At 41.4% G+C, this 14,131-nt stretch overlaps 1 protein-coding gene across 2 annotated transcripts; it reads left to right on the forward strand.

Moving 5' to 3' along the window:
• The first annotated feature begins 240 nt into the window (after positions 1 to 240).
• On the forward strand, positions 241 to 8,765 carry CLDN12 (claudin 12). Of its 2 annotated transcripts, XM_030446031.1 has the most exons (4): positions 241 to 370; positions 1,599 to 1,668; positions 3,052 to 3,119; positions 4,814 to 8,765. In XM_030446031.1, the coding sequence occupies exon 4, from the start codon at positions 4,836 to 4,838 to the stop codon at positions 5,571 to 5,573; it is 738 nt and encodes a 245-aa protein (XP_030301891.1). In that variant the 5' UTR covers positions 241 to 370; positions 1,599 to 1,668; positions 3,052 to 3,119; positions 4,814 to 4,835; the 3' UTR covers positions 5,574 to 8,765. The 2 variants fall into 2 exon arrangements, with proteins under 2 accessions (XP_030301891.1, XP_030301890.1); XM_030446030.1 differs by lacking the exon at positions 1,599 to 1,668.
• The last annotated feature ends 5,366 nt before the right edge of the window (positions 8,766 to 14,131 follow it).

Raw genomic sequence — 14,131 nt, forward strand, 5'->3', positions numbered from 1 at the left:
TGACCCATACGAGGAATATGCTTTAAGGCTTCGTTCTCTGCCGTCCTCCTTAAAAAGACAAAGCCAAGCGGTCCCCCTGCCCCCGCGAAAAGGCCCTGCAGCCGGTCCGGTCCAGTCCCGCCCCGCCTTTGTGCTCGCCCCTGCGCAGCGCCCTGCTGGGGCACCCGCGGGGGACGCTGGGAGCTGTAGTTCGCGGGGTGTCTCGGGGCGACCACTGCGGCGGCGCTGGACTACAACCCCCACAGCCCCCCGGGCGCCGGCCGCGGCCTCCCCAGAGCCTGAGAGGAGCGAAGCGGCTCTGGCGGGCGGAGGTCAGAGAGTGTGGTGGCGATGGTGCCTTCTCTGTGTGCCCCGGCGCCCTGACGGGAGGGTGAGTGGCGAGAGCGAGCCCGGGGGTGGCTTCGGCTCCGGTTCTGTCCCAGCGGCGCCCGGCCCTGATGCAGGGGCTGCCGGCGGTGCCCGCTCGCTGTTAGGACGGGTGGGGGGGGTGTTGTCCGCAGCCCTTCCCGGCTCATTCCCGGTCTCCCGCGGTTCGGTGCGGCAGGTTTCGATTTGGGCACGCTGCCTGTGAGCGGGTATCGGGGTGCTGGGCCGGTGCCGGGGGCAGCACAGCTGCTGCCCAGCGCCCAGGCGGGGTTTGGGGGGCAGGGAATGGGAGGTGGGAAGGCATTGCTGCGCGTTCCGCTCCAGCCCCCCGTGCGTCACCTGTTTGTTCCACATGGGCTGGTAAAATAATCCCGCTTGCTGCTGGTTTTTCTTGAATCTTAACGCGTATTTAATAGGAATGTTAATTTTAATTCTTTATGACTGGATTTAATTTTTCATAGGAGTCTTGTCGAGCTTTGAGCTGTGTCTGATTTCTAGAGGAAAAAATAATTGGTGAACTGATCAGTGGCTTCCAGTTACCTTGAAACGGGGCAGGGGTTGGTTTTCTCTTTCTCGTGGTCAGTTCTCCAAAACTCATAATATTTTTTTTAACTGATATATATCCACTTTTGTGGATAGTTTCAGAATGCATTTGATTATAAGTGGTGCTTACTGTGATCTAACTCCCGTGGCCTTTACAGGACAGTGGTGGTTTCCAGGCTACGGTCTTCTCAACACCATGCAAGGGAGCAGAGCTGGCTTAACTCATCACTGAATTATGTCTCTAGGAAATGCATTTATTTATTTATTTATTTATTTGCTGCATTTTTAAACTTCTTGGTGATTTACCACTTCTTAAGCAGCTTCAGCTAGCATCTTTTGTTACAGCAATGTGGGCCTTTAGAATAGGGGCCGTGGTAAAATCTGACTCTGAAACCAATATTAGCTCTGGAAACCTTTGTGGATCAGACATAAGAGACTTGAGTGTTAGCAGCTGTAAAGGCAAGATAGGGTTTCACCTGTGTTGAACAAAGTGTGCTTTCTTCCCTTGGACAGCTGGCTCAGTGGCTGAGGTTCCTAGAGTTATTCAGCACCACCAGTGACAGAGAATACAAAAAGGTGGACTAAGCAACTAGAGAAAGAAAATGGAACTCCATATAAGCAGAAACTGAGATCTGAGTTGGATATTGTTGAATATTTCACACCTGCACTGTATCTATTTACTACAACAGCTGGTGGCCACAGGTCTTCATCATTTAATGGGAGTGACTCTTGGGCAGGGCACAGCTTTCCTTCTGACAGGTTTGTTTGCCAGTATTGATTTCTATTTAATTATGGGTTTTATTGAGCACTGGCTGGTATTTTGGGGTGTGTCCCTGCAGAGAGAGGTCTATATAGTTACATTAGTTTAGGTTGTTGTTAAATTCACAGAAAGCCTGAAGATTGCTCAGAAAATGTTAAGGAATAAAAACAGCTGCTCTGAGCTGTGCAGTAATGCTTGAGTTCCAAAGTCAAAAAAAAAAAAAAAAAAGAGGAAGGGGAAAATAAAGAGCTGCTACTTTTCTAAATGCAGTGAAGCATATTGTCATGGACTGCTGCAGCCCAGCATAGTTATGTTGCTGTTTACTCATATCAGTCTTGGTTGATTAGCCTGCCAGTGAAAATCCAGTGGGATTCTTGATTTGATTGTGTCTGCATTTCTGTATCTTGTATGTAATAGCATTCTTATGGAAAGACTCCACACTTGGAAATTCACTTTCTTTCTTGGTGAAAAAATCAGGTTGTAAGAATGTGTATTGTGAGGTCTTTCTTTTGCCTAGATGCTTTGATAGAATTTCTTTGATTGCACCCCAGAAGACTGTGCATATATAAATACTATAATATTTCACATTTCAATAGAGGTCATTTAGAATAAGCTCTGTGTCCTTGTACATGGTAGTACAGCAAACTCATCTTTAGGTTGTACAACATGCTTAGGTCTGATACTGTCCAGAAGAAAAGTGATTTTCCTATGATGACCTGTAGAGCTGTTCTTGGGACTCTGTGGTGTGGATCCCAGATGTGAGTGTAAAGAAAATTCCCAAGAGGATTCTTACTGTTCCTCTGGAAAAGCTGGACAGCCATTGAAAAGGCCTCACCAGTACTTCTTGCTTTTTTTCCTTTTCCTTCAAACCTTTGTCTAAAAGTCAGGAAGGAATAGAGAAACATGAGTATATTAATAGACTTGAGTCTTTGTTTTGTTCATTGACTTAAAAAAATAATTGAAACCCTTTCTTCCTACCATTTTAGCACAGCCTGGAACCTGTCTATATCTTTTATTTTATCATCATCTGAAATAATTTTTTATTACTTTACGTGGATTTTTTTTTTCTAGAAACAAAATTCAGGATATAAACATATCTGTCATGGAACACATAAGAAAAGGAGTTTTTCTGGACACTTACCTGTTGCATGAAGATGGAGAAGGGTAGATAAAAAGAGGAATGTGCTCTGGTGAAAAATCCCAGAGGGAGAAAAAAGAAAAAAGTTGCTTTTTTAAATAAGAGGAAATTCTAGAAAGATGATGGAACTGGCCCAAAGTAATCATAACTGAGATTCCTTATTCCTGAATTACAATGTAAACACTGTTGCTGGATTTGCATGGAACAAATATGATGCTGACCTTATTCTTGTTCTCTTTCCTAGATCCAGTAGCACCTTTTTTCTTGCTTCTAAAATTTCCTAAGGCTTGTCTTGATTTGGACACACTGCTGGTAAGTACACTGGATCCATCTTAATTAAGACAACATCTGTTTTGTTACTGTCTTAATCAGAGATCTGTAACTGAAGCTGGCAGCTAGAAAGCTAGAAAGATTTACAGTGTGGGATGAGTTTCCCCTCTTGGGGGGAGGGGATCATGGATCATACCTGAAAATTCACTTTTCGTTGATAGCCTGTAATGTGAAAAAGAGCTCTGTTCTGTGTGTTTGTTTCTACCTCAAGAGAAGCACTAAGGAGAGAACAGCAAAAAACAAGGTGTGCAGGGTGGCCTAAGTACACCAGCAACTGTAAGATGAACTAGAAACTAAAGCCTTCTGTCCGTGTAACTGGTAGAGAAGAGGTAACAGAAAAATAAAAACCTTTCCATGCTATCCTAAGTCCTGGCTATATAGTCCTTGCCATAACTGTACTTTGATACATGGTATAGTTGTTTATTTTTTTTTTCCATTCTCTTATATTGGAGAATATGTAAGGGGTCAGATCCAGTTTCTTCTTTGGTTGTTACCTTTCTGAGATACAAATACTTAGTTATTTATATATGTATTAGATAGAACTTCTGGTACATGAAGAATTGTTTTGCCACTTCAGAGAAATAAGCACAATATTATATGAGGATTTGGAAGGAATTTTGGTAGAAGTTTGATTTCATGGCTCTCAGAATCTGATCTGCTGATTTTTAGGTACTATAATTTTTAGAATCTTGGTTCAAGTACACTCCAGGATGGATGCTCAGTGCCTGTTATGTATTAGGCCTCTTCAAAGTATCTCAAGCACTCAGAGATGGGAAATGGGATTACTGAAATGATTGAATCTTTTTTTGTTTGGAAAGATTTTTGTTTGTTTGTTTGTTTTTTTCAAGACTCCATCAGTGAGACCATTTCCTTGGATCTTTGCAGGCAAGGGGCTGTGTTAGATATGCAGGCAGTGGTTATATTGAAAAGGAAGCATTCTTCCTTAGCACTTACTCTAAAAAGGAAAACATGAAAGCTGAATAGCCATCTGTTTTCTGAAATTGTTTGTGTGCTTGTGCAGGTTTTGAAAGGTGGAAGTAGTCTGAGAGAACTGTTAATTGATTTTGAAAAAATCTTAGTAAATTAATCAACACCACCTTCTCTATTAGCTTACAACTCTTATCCATAACTTGGCCTATTTAAAATGTGGGTACCTGCCTACATATGCATCCCTTGTCAGGGCTAATGGTGCAGGTTTTAAGCAATTTTCTTTTACTTGCACAGCAAGGAGGTGTGACTGAATGTTCACTCTGACATATCATCCAGGCTGAAGAGAGGGAGCTGCCAGCTGAGGAGCCATGGACTCCTTAATCATGCTCGTTCTGTGGTTCACATTCTCTGCTCAGGCTCTGTAAAAGTCCACACAGTGACAAAGGTGAAAAGCTGTGTTAAATCCCGTGTTCAAGTACTCCTTTCTGATCTTGAGCACAGCAAATTTACCAGTGTGTCATCTGTGCAATCATGATAGTCTGTGGTATAATCTGAGTTTTCATTAAAGTGTGAACTTGGCAGAATTACCTCTATGGAAGTGCGTAAGGGAAAGAAGGTGCCAGAGAGTTACTGCCTACCAACTACCACACAAGTACTAACATTACACAAGTAAATTATAGTCAGTCCTATGTCCATAAACTTCCACGTACCAAATTTTTTTTATTATTATTTATTTTTTATTACAGGAAACTACTTCTGTGGGCAAGAATGGGCTGTCGGGATGTTCATGCAGCAACAGTACTGGCCTTCCTCAGTGGAACAGCTTCAGTAGCTGGACTCCTTGCAGCAGTTCTGCTTCCAAATTGGAGGCAAATGAGACTGTACACATACAACAAGAATGAGAGGAATGTGACTGTTTACACTGGACTCTGGATTAAGTGTGCTCGGTTTGATGGGAGCAGAGACTGTGTGATATACGACCCCCAGTGGTACACTGCTGTCGATCAACTGGATTTGCGTGTTCTTCAGTTTACCCTTCCACTGAGCATGTTTACTGCTGTCTCGGCTCTCTTTCTGTGCTTGATTGGCATGTGTAACACAGCCTTTGTATCCACCGTGCCAAACGTCAAATTGGCCAAATGCCTTGTGAACAGTGCAGGCTGCCACCTCGTGGCTGGCCTCTTGTTCCTGCTTGCGTGTGCCATTTGTCTCACTCCCTCAGTCTGGGTCATTTTTTATAACAATTATCTGAACAGAAAATACGAACCTATCTTTAGCTTTGACATCTCTGTATTTATTGCCATTGCCAGTGCTGGTGGTCTGTTTTTCACTTCCATCCTGCTGTTTCTGTGGTACTGTGCATGTAAGAGCCTACCTTCTCCTTTCTGGCAGCCCCTCTATTCCCATGCCCCCAGCATGCACAGCTATGCCTCTCAGCCCTACTCTGCACGGTCCCGCCTCTCTGCTATGGAAATTGACATCCCTGTTGTGACACATGCATCTTAACAAGACAGAGTCTCTGAAGCCAAGTTCTTGTGCTCATTCAACCCCTGGAAATTGCAGGCTTGATTCTCTCTGCTGCCTTGCACTGAGCATGATCATTTGTAAGGTCAAGTTTCCCAAGGTGCAAAGCAATGGAGACCTGAGTTCAGCAAGGCCATTGCTGTTCTCTTGTGTTACTTTATCAGCAACTTCTTTTTTTTAGGAAAACAAAACAAAACAAACCAAAACAACTCTGAGCTCACTATGAACAAAATTGCTGCTAATGCTGGGACAGTACACTAACAATAGTATCTGCTCATCCTTCTGCTTACTGAGAAGAAAGTAGGTTTGAACCTCTTTGTTATTTAATAAGCTGTAACTAGATTCTGGTCCCATTGTAAGAGCTACATAGGTGGACTCTTGCACTTGTGCATTATCCACATACAGGCAGTGGAACTGAGTGCAGGGAGTCACTGGGTTTCTTTTTCTTCTAGTCACGTATTTTAAGATGGGATGTCTGAAAAGGGTATTGGCAGATTAATTCAACTCTAGGACTCTGTTTACCACTGCACACACAAAAAGCTTATGAATGTCTGTAACAGAATTAGTGTCAACTTACCCTTTATTTTGAAAGTAGATATGAGAAGAAATGAAACTGATTAATAATGTTCTTCTGTACTTCACATTTTGTGAATTACTGGAGGCTAGAAACTTTTTTGAACTTTATTTCTAGTCTTTTTTAATAAGTAAATTTATTAGATCTATATTGTGTTTAAGACAAAAACATTTGCATTGAAAAATTCTGTTTAGAAGTTTGAATATTTTATTTGAAGGCCATCTTGAACATGGATTTTTCAAATAGGCTTTAAAGTGTTCTTCAGTTCTGGAGAAAAATGTCACTCACTGCAATAATACTGAATGCTATGAAAGATTTGTTTGGAACACTATAGAAGCTTATAACAGCATCTTGGGGATTATAACCCTGGGGAGAGATTTTTAAATCTGGATTGTTGAGGTTTTAAAATGTATATACAAGTAACAATGAGCTTGTGTTGTCATTCAAGCTTTTCAGAGTTGATCTTTATGATTGCTGGATGTTTCATGCAGTAGCTTATTGAATTACTGATTAAGACTTAACCTTCTCAGTCTAGTTCTTCAACACCATTCAAGCTGAGCTGTTTTAAAATCCAGTATTTCCTGTGCTGCAACCTCACAACTGGATAAAGTTTCCCATTCCTATTGTTGCAAGATAAGGTTTTGAATAACTTGTGAGCTTCACAAGGATGAAGAGGGATAATAAATTCCCAACCTGGGATGTATTTAAGTAATTTGCTCTTTAAATCATTTCTTCCCTCTAAAATGCTGAGCAGGTCAGCCCTGAGGATCAAAGTTCTTCAATATGGGCTTTGGCATTACTTGGAACTTTGACAACAGTGAGTTGAAGAGTTTTATAATGAAGGCAAGTATTTGCTTGGCTCAAATTTTGCAAATTGTTATCTTGTGTTTCAGATGTCATTCTGGTAAGGGAAGCTATTTTGATTGCTGGCGTTCTGGAACTTAGTGGATTTCATTAATCCCAGAACAAATCTCTTTTTGCTAAAAATCAAATGATGTTCTTGAATTTGAATTCTGCAAACCCATTTGAGGTCATGCATTTTTTTTTCTTTTCCATTCATTAGAAATGGGAACAAATGCTGTGCTGGGCAAATCTTGTTCTGTTACAATAACCTGTGCAATAACCTCTGTCTGTGAGATAACCATAGATAAAGAAGAATCATTTTGCTTTTACTGGAGGGCTTGAACTTTAGTGGTTGAATGAGGAAACTGGTCATAAATCCCCAGACTAGCCAGTAAGGGGACAGGCCTTTCAGGTAGAGTGCTTGATTAAATTGCAGTCTGAGGAATTAACACTCTAGATGATAAAGAATTCTTAAGGAGATAGGCCTCTAAAGTCACATTCGTTTAATACCCTCTTAGGTTTACAAGGTCTGGTGTTAGATGAAGTATCTTGTATTGTTATTGTTATATTCTGAATATGGGATTAAAACACGACAAGACAGCTGTTTTTTCTTCACAACTGAAGCTTGTTTTACAGTTATGCTGGTTGTCCAACCATAGATACAGTTTCAGCTGCCAGTATCCTTATTTCCTTTGTCAGGTCAAAGCAAAGGGACCACTGTTTTGTGATTTCTTGTTGCTTGCTTCACCATTGCTCCTGTGTTGTCTTCTTTGTGCCTTGCTTAAGCTATGAGTTGGCCAGTAAATGTTAGTTTACAGTCAGTATCTGGTATGCTTTTGAGTCTGAATTTACAAAGCATTTTGATAATTTTGGAAGGATGATGAACACATCTCTCAGTGACTTTAAAAGGAGCTGAATCTTCCAACATCTCCAGAGCAGGAAAGGCAGCCTGGCAAATTCATGTTTTCTACAAGGAGTAAATACAGCCAGTGCTGTGTTCTGTTCTGTACACTTCAAATAGCAGATGTCTCTGACAGCTCTTTTATATTCTGAATTTGATTTTTATTCACTAAACTTTCAGTCAGTATTTGCTGCTGCCTCAGCTGGTAACTTGTTGCTTTGAAAACTGTCTTTTCAAAAGCCAGAGGTGAATCTGAGTTATGTGAAGCAGGGATCCAGAAGTTAGTGGATTCCAGTGTAGGTTTCACTTCAGGTCATCTTTATGCATAAGGGTGTTGCATCATGTTGTATCACTGAAGCACGGCTGGGTTTCTTTCAAGAGCGCTGTTAATGTGAGCTTCTGCTGGATCTGAAGTGAAATTAACTGGAAGTGCTGTGCTGTATCTCTCATTCTTTACAGAAGAGGTGGCTAACCTGTGACACTTGAGCCAAGTGCCACTCCAGCATTCCTCTTGCTAAGGTTACCACGGTGCCCAGCAGGAGGGCTGGGTGCTGACAGGGCCCCCAGGATTTAGGGAGGAGAGCAAGAACCTGCCAGGGAGCAGCCTCTGTGGAGCTGTTGGCACCCCTGCCCAGCTGCTCCCTGCATGCAGGTCAGGCACTTGGGGTCTTTAACACAGGAAGATTTTAATTTGTGGCTCATGCAGTCAAAGGTTGGGTGCTCTGGGGTCACAGGAATCTGTATTTTTTTTTTCCAAGTAATTCCTGTTCAACTTCTTAAATTGTGTTTAATTACAGTGTTGGTTCTTTTTATGTGAAACAGAAGATATGTATTTTTAATAAAACATTCTCATACAGCTGAAGTTTATTTTGGTTAATTTTGTGGAAAACAGTAACTGCTAGACTATGAAAGATTTTGCATGTTTTTTATGCTGATCCTCAGACTTGCCAGACTGTTTCATATTGCTTAAGAAGCTTAAAATATGTTGTGTATATTGCATTTTAACTCTAATTTTATAGGAGTGCTGCTTTAAACAACCAACCAAAAAATTTAAAAATCCCAAACCAACCCTTCTGCCACTGTCTTGAAAGCTTGACTGTTATTCATAACTTCCCTGTATTTTTATTGTAAACTAGTCCTAAGAAATGCTAGGATTCCTTTTTCCTATAAGAGGAGGAGAGTGATTTCACTTAATCTAGAGGATTCCCTTGGCCTGTGGCCAGGATGCAGGCTGGGTGCCAGGATCAGGTTCATCCCCGCAGCAGAGCTGAAGTGTGTGTGATACAGGAAAGAGTCTTCAGCCTGTTCCCAAAGCCCTGTGTCAGCCATCCCTCACCCAGAGCATCTTGCTAACTGAGCTAAGAGCTGCTGTGCTGGATTAGTTTTCTTCTAGACCAGTAATTTGCATTGTGTTACTGTCACAGGAGAAATGAGGTGGTGGCATCAGCCATCCTCCTGTCCTCTCCCCTCTCCTGGCTGTGGTTTCGTCTGGAGAATATGCTCCTGTCTCACACGTGAAAGTTTTCAAGCATCTGAGGGGCCTGTGGCAGTCCAGAAGGATGGCAATGGTTAACAGTGCTCCCTTTCTGTTCTGTCACAGAGCTTTCCCCATTATTATCAGGCAAAATACAAAATCTTGGAGTTGAGAAGTGCTAATGCTATAGCACAAGTTCACAAAACAATCTGGATTATTTATGCAGAACGTGAGACTCACTGGTAATTCTGCTGTAGATTTCTAGTAGTCTATACTGGCAGCTTAGTTAGTTTTTTATCTGTTTGGGGAAGTCTTGTTTATAATGAGAACAATCCTTATGAATGAGGCACACTATAAAGCAGCTGTTGCCAGTACTACAACTCACTTGAGGGACAGGAAAAACAATTTTATATTCTCTGCTTGCCTCCTGGGAACTGGTATAAGACTAGGGACTAGTTGGGTGTTGACCTAACGCAGTGCAGAGAACTCGGTTTCTCCTAAAATATGGGAGTGCCTCAGGTTTTTGGGTTTGTTTTTTTTTGTGTGTGTGTGTGTTTTGTTTTTTTTTTTGTTTGTGTTTTTTTGTTGGTTGGTTGGTTTGGGTTTTGTTTTGTTTTTAATTAAAAATCCTTATAAAACCTGTCCCATGTACTTGCTCTCATTGAAGACTAAACCCTTGGCAGACTTTCCCCGCTTTTATTTCACAGGAAAATGAGTTCACAGATGTGGTGCAGCAGGTATGTAATGTTTCTTATCCCTTCCTCTGCCTACTGAGGAGGCAGGTAACACACTTTAGACACAGCACAAGCTTTTTTTTGCTATGTTTTGTTATACTGCTGCATCAGCATTCATCAAGCTGGACCTACACAGAGGGGCTGCTCCTGATTTCAGAGCTTTATTTATGCTGCAGATAGTAAATTTGCCCATTCAGGTATTAGGCTGCTAAGGGTGGGGGCTTTGTATTCTGGGTGTAGCAGCTGTAAGGAGTTGTAAAGGCTGAGCCCAGGGCAGTGGAAATTGGGGTGAGCAGGAGGATATGAGTGGTTAGGGCTGTTTTGAGGAGAGAGACCAGAAAGCTGGATTTTCAGGAGCAGGGTGATTGCCCTAGTTTCTCTTCTAAGAGGAAGAAAAAAAAATGTAATTAAAGTTTTGAGTATTTTAATAAGTTTCACTGAGCAACAGTTTCAAAAAAGTGATAAGCCAACTCTGATAACCCAGTGTATGGGTACTGCCTGAGCAACACATGTCCTTGGGAATCACAGATGTTGACCAAGTGCTGAGCACCACTTCCTACCTATCTGCCATGCCAGAAGCTGCTGTGTGGCCACCCCTGCCAAGGTTGGCATGATAGCACCACAGCCTGACACTCGCCAGCCTCTGTAGCCTCACTGTTAGCTCTTCCACCAGCAGGACAGTCTATCCATTGCTACCACACTAGTTTTCTTCCCAAAGCTGCCATATATTTATAAACAAATATGTAAGATCATTTACAAATTTACATTGGAGTTTAAATAAATACCAGCTGTCATATCAAAAACTATTTGTTTCCTAAAACAAGTTCTGGATGTGCCTTAACTTAATGCAGATACTTTCTGAGCTACTATTCTAGGGGTCATTTATCAGCAAGGCAAAAATCATGTTTCAAAAGTTTGTTCCATTTTCTATCACGTCATATTACTTAGAAAAAGAAGGTATGGCAAGGAAAAAGCACTATTGTAGAAAAAACATTATTTTTAATTTAACTTGAAGATTACATTGCTTTAAACCATGGATGTCTTAAATGTCAACTCGCTTATCAACTGATGTTAGAAAAGAGCTAATTTCTGAATCAGTGAATATACTAAATACTAAGATTTGCATCAGTTTTCTAGGTTAGATCAGAATGGTTTGGTGTTACCTCTGAAGGCTTAGCATCAAGGATGATTATTGCACTGATTGACTCTGATTAAGTCAGCAACTATAAAACACCCAAGTTCTTTCTACTGCTGCAATAAGGTGTTACATAGACAGGCTGAATTTCCTGGTAAAAGTATCACCTCAGGAAGCAGCTGACAAGGAATCACATTCTCACAAAACAGACCTATTTTTAACAGTGCAGCCACAGATAAATCCAACTTTGGATACATTCTGTGGCTGCCTGTTCTTCTTGATTTAATTATAACTTCCCAGAGAAGGCCTTTAGAAGACAAGGCCTGTCATTAAAACAAACAAAAAAAAATATTCACCTTTCTGATCTTTCTTAAGCTTGCATTGCAGGTACCTTTCAGATCTGACCTGCAGATGCAAGTCTGATGAAATGCTGTTGACCTCCCCAACTGCAGAGGTGAGGACATGTCCCTTGCAAATAATTCAGAGCAAATAATTCAGCCTCCTGACTGGGAAAGAGCTGGCTCTGCAAGCTGGGTAGCAGATAGAGAGCTACAACACATGAGGTTTCTGGCATTACAGCTTGGCAAACACTGAGGTGCTGGTGGGGCTTTCAGCAGTTCTTTTGTCAGCTGCTACTGGGTTACAGAGTTCATCATTCATTATGGTACATCAGTTCCAGTTAGTTTGCACATCCACTTTCAAACACTATGTGGCTGCACCTTAATTAGCCAAGGAGTTATGAGAACCTTGAGAACCACTAATCTTAGTGGCTGATGCCTGTATGCTTCACTTGAGAAGTCACCTGAGAGCTGGAATTCTCTCAGGCTCCCAGCATTAATCTGCTTAGAGCTTCTGTAGGAGATCCTGAACACTGGACAGCACAGAATTTGCTCGGACAAGATTTCACTACTCATGGTAAAATACAAACACAGCACAGAGACTTTGTTTAAAATACAGGAAAATAACTCAAAAAGGTCTTATTAAATAGATAAGATGAAACCAACATAATTCAGTTAAATATGGCTCTGTGCATATCTTGTGTATGCATACTGTAGTACAAAACCCCTGTAGCTTTTGAGTTTGACCCTGAAGTCAGCTAAGAAATTACAATTTCTTGACAAGAAATGTTTCCTTTGACAGTTTCTGTCTCTTTTCTTCTTATACCATTTGTATGCATGATAGTTGTCTTTGTTACATCGGCAGCTCCATTTCCTAGAGAATTCCAGGCTCTTCTCACTGCTTTCCTAGCCTGGGCAAGTCAGTTCTCTGTGTCCAGATACATATGCTCTCCAGTAGGCATCTTTTACCAGGCAATGTCTCAAGTGATACGCCCTTTTATTTTGTAGGGTACCAGAGATGACATGAAAATCTGTAAATGCTTCTGTACGGTCTGTCATAGATTATAATCTATAATTCAGTCATGTATCTTTGACTGGATTTGCTTGAATACTATTGCAAATTAGCAAACTAAAGTTGATCATGCTTCTTGGGTTGGTCCTGGAAATTATTTTTACTCATAGCTATTTTTACAATATTTGGGATTTCATTAGCGATAGTTCTTTACTGTAGCAATTTAACACATTTTCCTTGGCTTTTCTATGCCTTGGCATTTCTATGCCGAGGTGCCACGTATTTCTCCTAATAAGAATTAACACAAGTTTCTAATGGGTGAAAGCTTTTTCTTTTTTTTCTTGAGCTCTGTCATGGTTTAGGCAGTTATTCTATTAGACCTATTCTATCTCTCTGACCCTAGGAAGAGGAACTGGGAACAAGAAAGGGGGTCTGTGGGTGAAATGAAAACAGATTTAACTGAACAGTAGTAATAATGAATTAATATTTACCCCAATACTAGTATAAGATACCAATGTATACTCAGGTCCAGATAGTAGTTGGGGGCTGTGCTGCTAGCAGTGAATGCTGAGTGCTTGACACTGCGCGTACAGCAGCTCCAGCGAGAACACGACGGTCACAGTAAGCAGAGGAGGAGAAGGCCTGAAGTGTGGGGTGACTGACATGATGGATGGGACCCTCTCAGGAAGGGAGCTCTGGCAGAAGACAAAACCCATCCCTGCAAACTTCCCAATACGTAGGGAGGGTGATGTTTATGGGATGGAATATTTCAGTTGGCTGGCATGGGTCAGCTGGCAGGCTTAGCCCCCCCTAGCCCACTGCATCTGCATGGTTCAAAAGTACCTTTGAACTTGGTCTCTAGGGAAACCCATAAAACTGTGGATAGATGAAAACAACACACATTCTCTCTTTTGCTCTCACAGTATTATTGGACTCTGCACCCTCTCAAAGCCACAGTTTCTCTGAGCAGAAAAATTACTTTATAATTCTGTCTCAGCAAAACCAGGACAAGCTCTTAAACTTCCCTGTATGACTTGAAGTGATTACTGTATTTCCTGAAAATACTGTCAGTGCCCACAGCCACCATGCATTTTTGTGTCTCTTGCTGGCTAAGTGCATAATTGAACATCAGAAGGGAGAATGTAGCAGAAAGTAGGACTTCTCTTCCCATTGGCACAGGCATGGAGGAAAACACCAGAAATGTGGACATCAGGTTTAAACTGAAAAGCCCCATTTGGTATATGAAGCAGCAGTAAACAAATCTGTCACCCACTGTTTAGAAAGAGATGGTCTGTCTATCAAAACAAGGATTTGATCAGACTTGTTTTGAAAATGTCTGGCATGCACGCAGACGTTGTGAACGTCTAAGTTCTTGACATCACAGATCCATGTGGCAATCAAGATTTGGACAGGATGCTGTGTGTACTGGAACACTTGCAATGCTACTTTCTGAAACATTAGTTCTCTCCTTTGGATACTACATGTGAGTATATATTGTGAAACTAAGTAACATCGTAATAAACCTTAAC

The sequence above is a fragment of the Calypte anna genome, chromosome 2, assembly GCF_003957555.1.
Source record: "Calypte anna isolate BGI_N300 chromosome 2, bCalAnn1_v1.p, whole genome shotgun sequence".
In the NCBI taxonomy this organism is placed as follows: domain Eukaryota; kingdom Metazoa; phylum Chordata; class Aves; order Apodiformes; family Trochilidae; genus Calypte; species Calypte anna.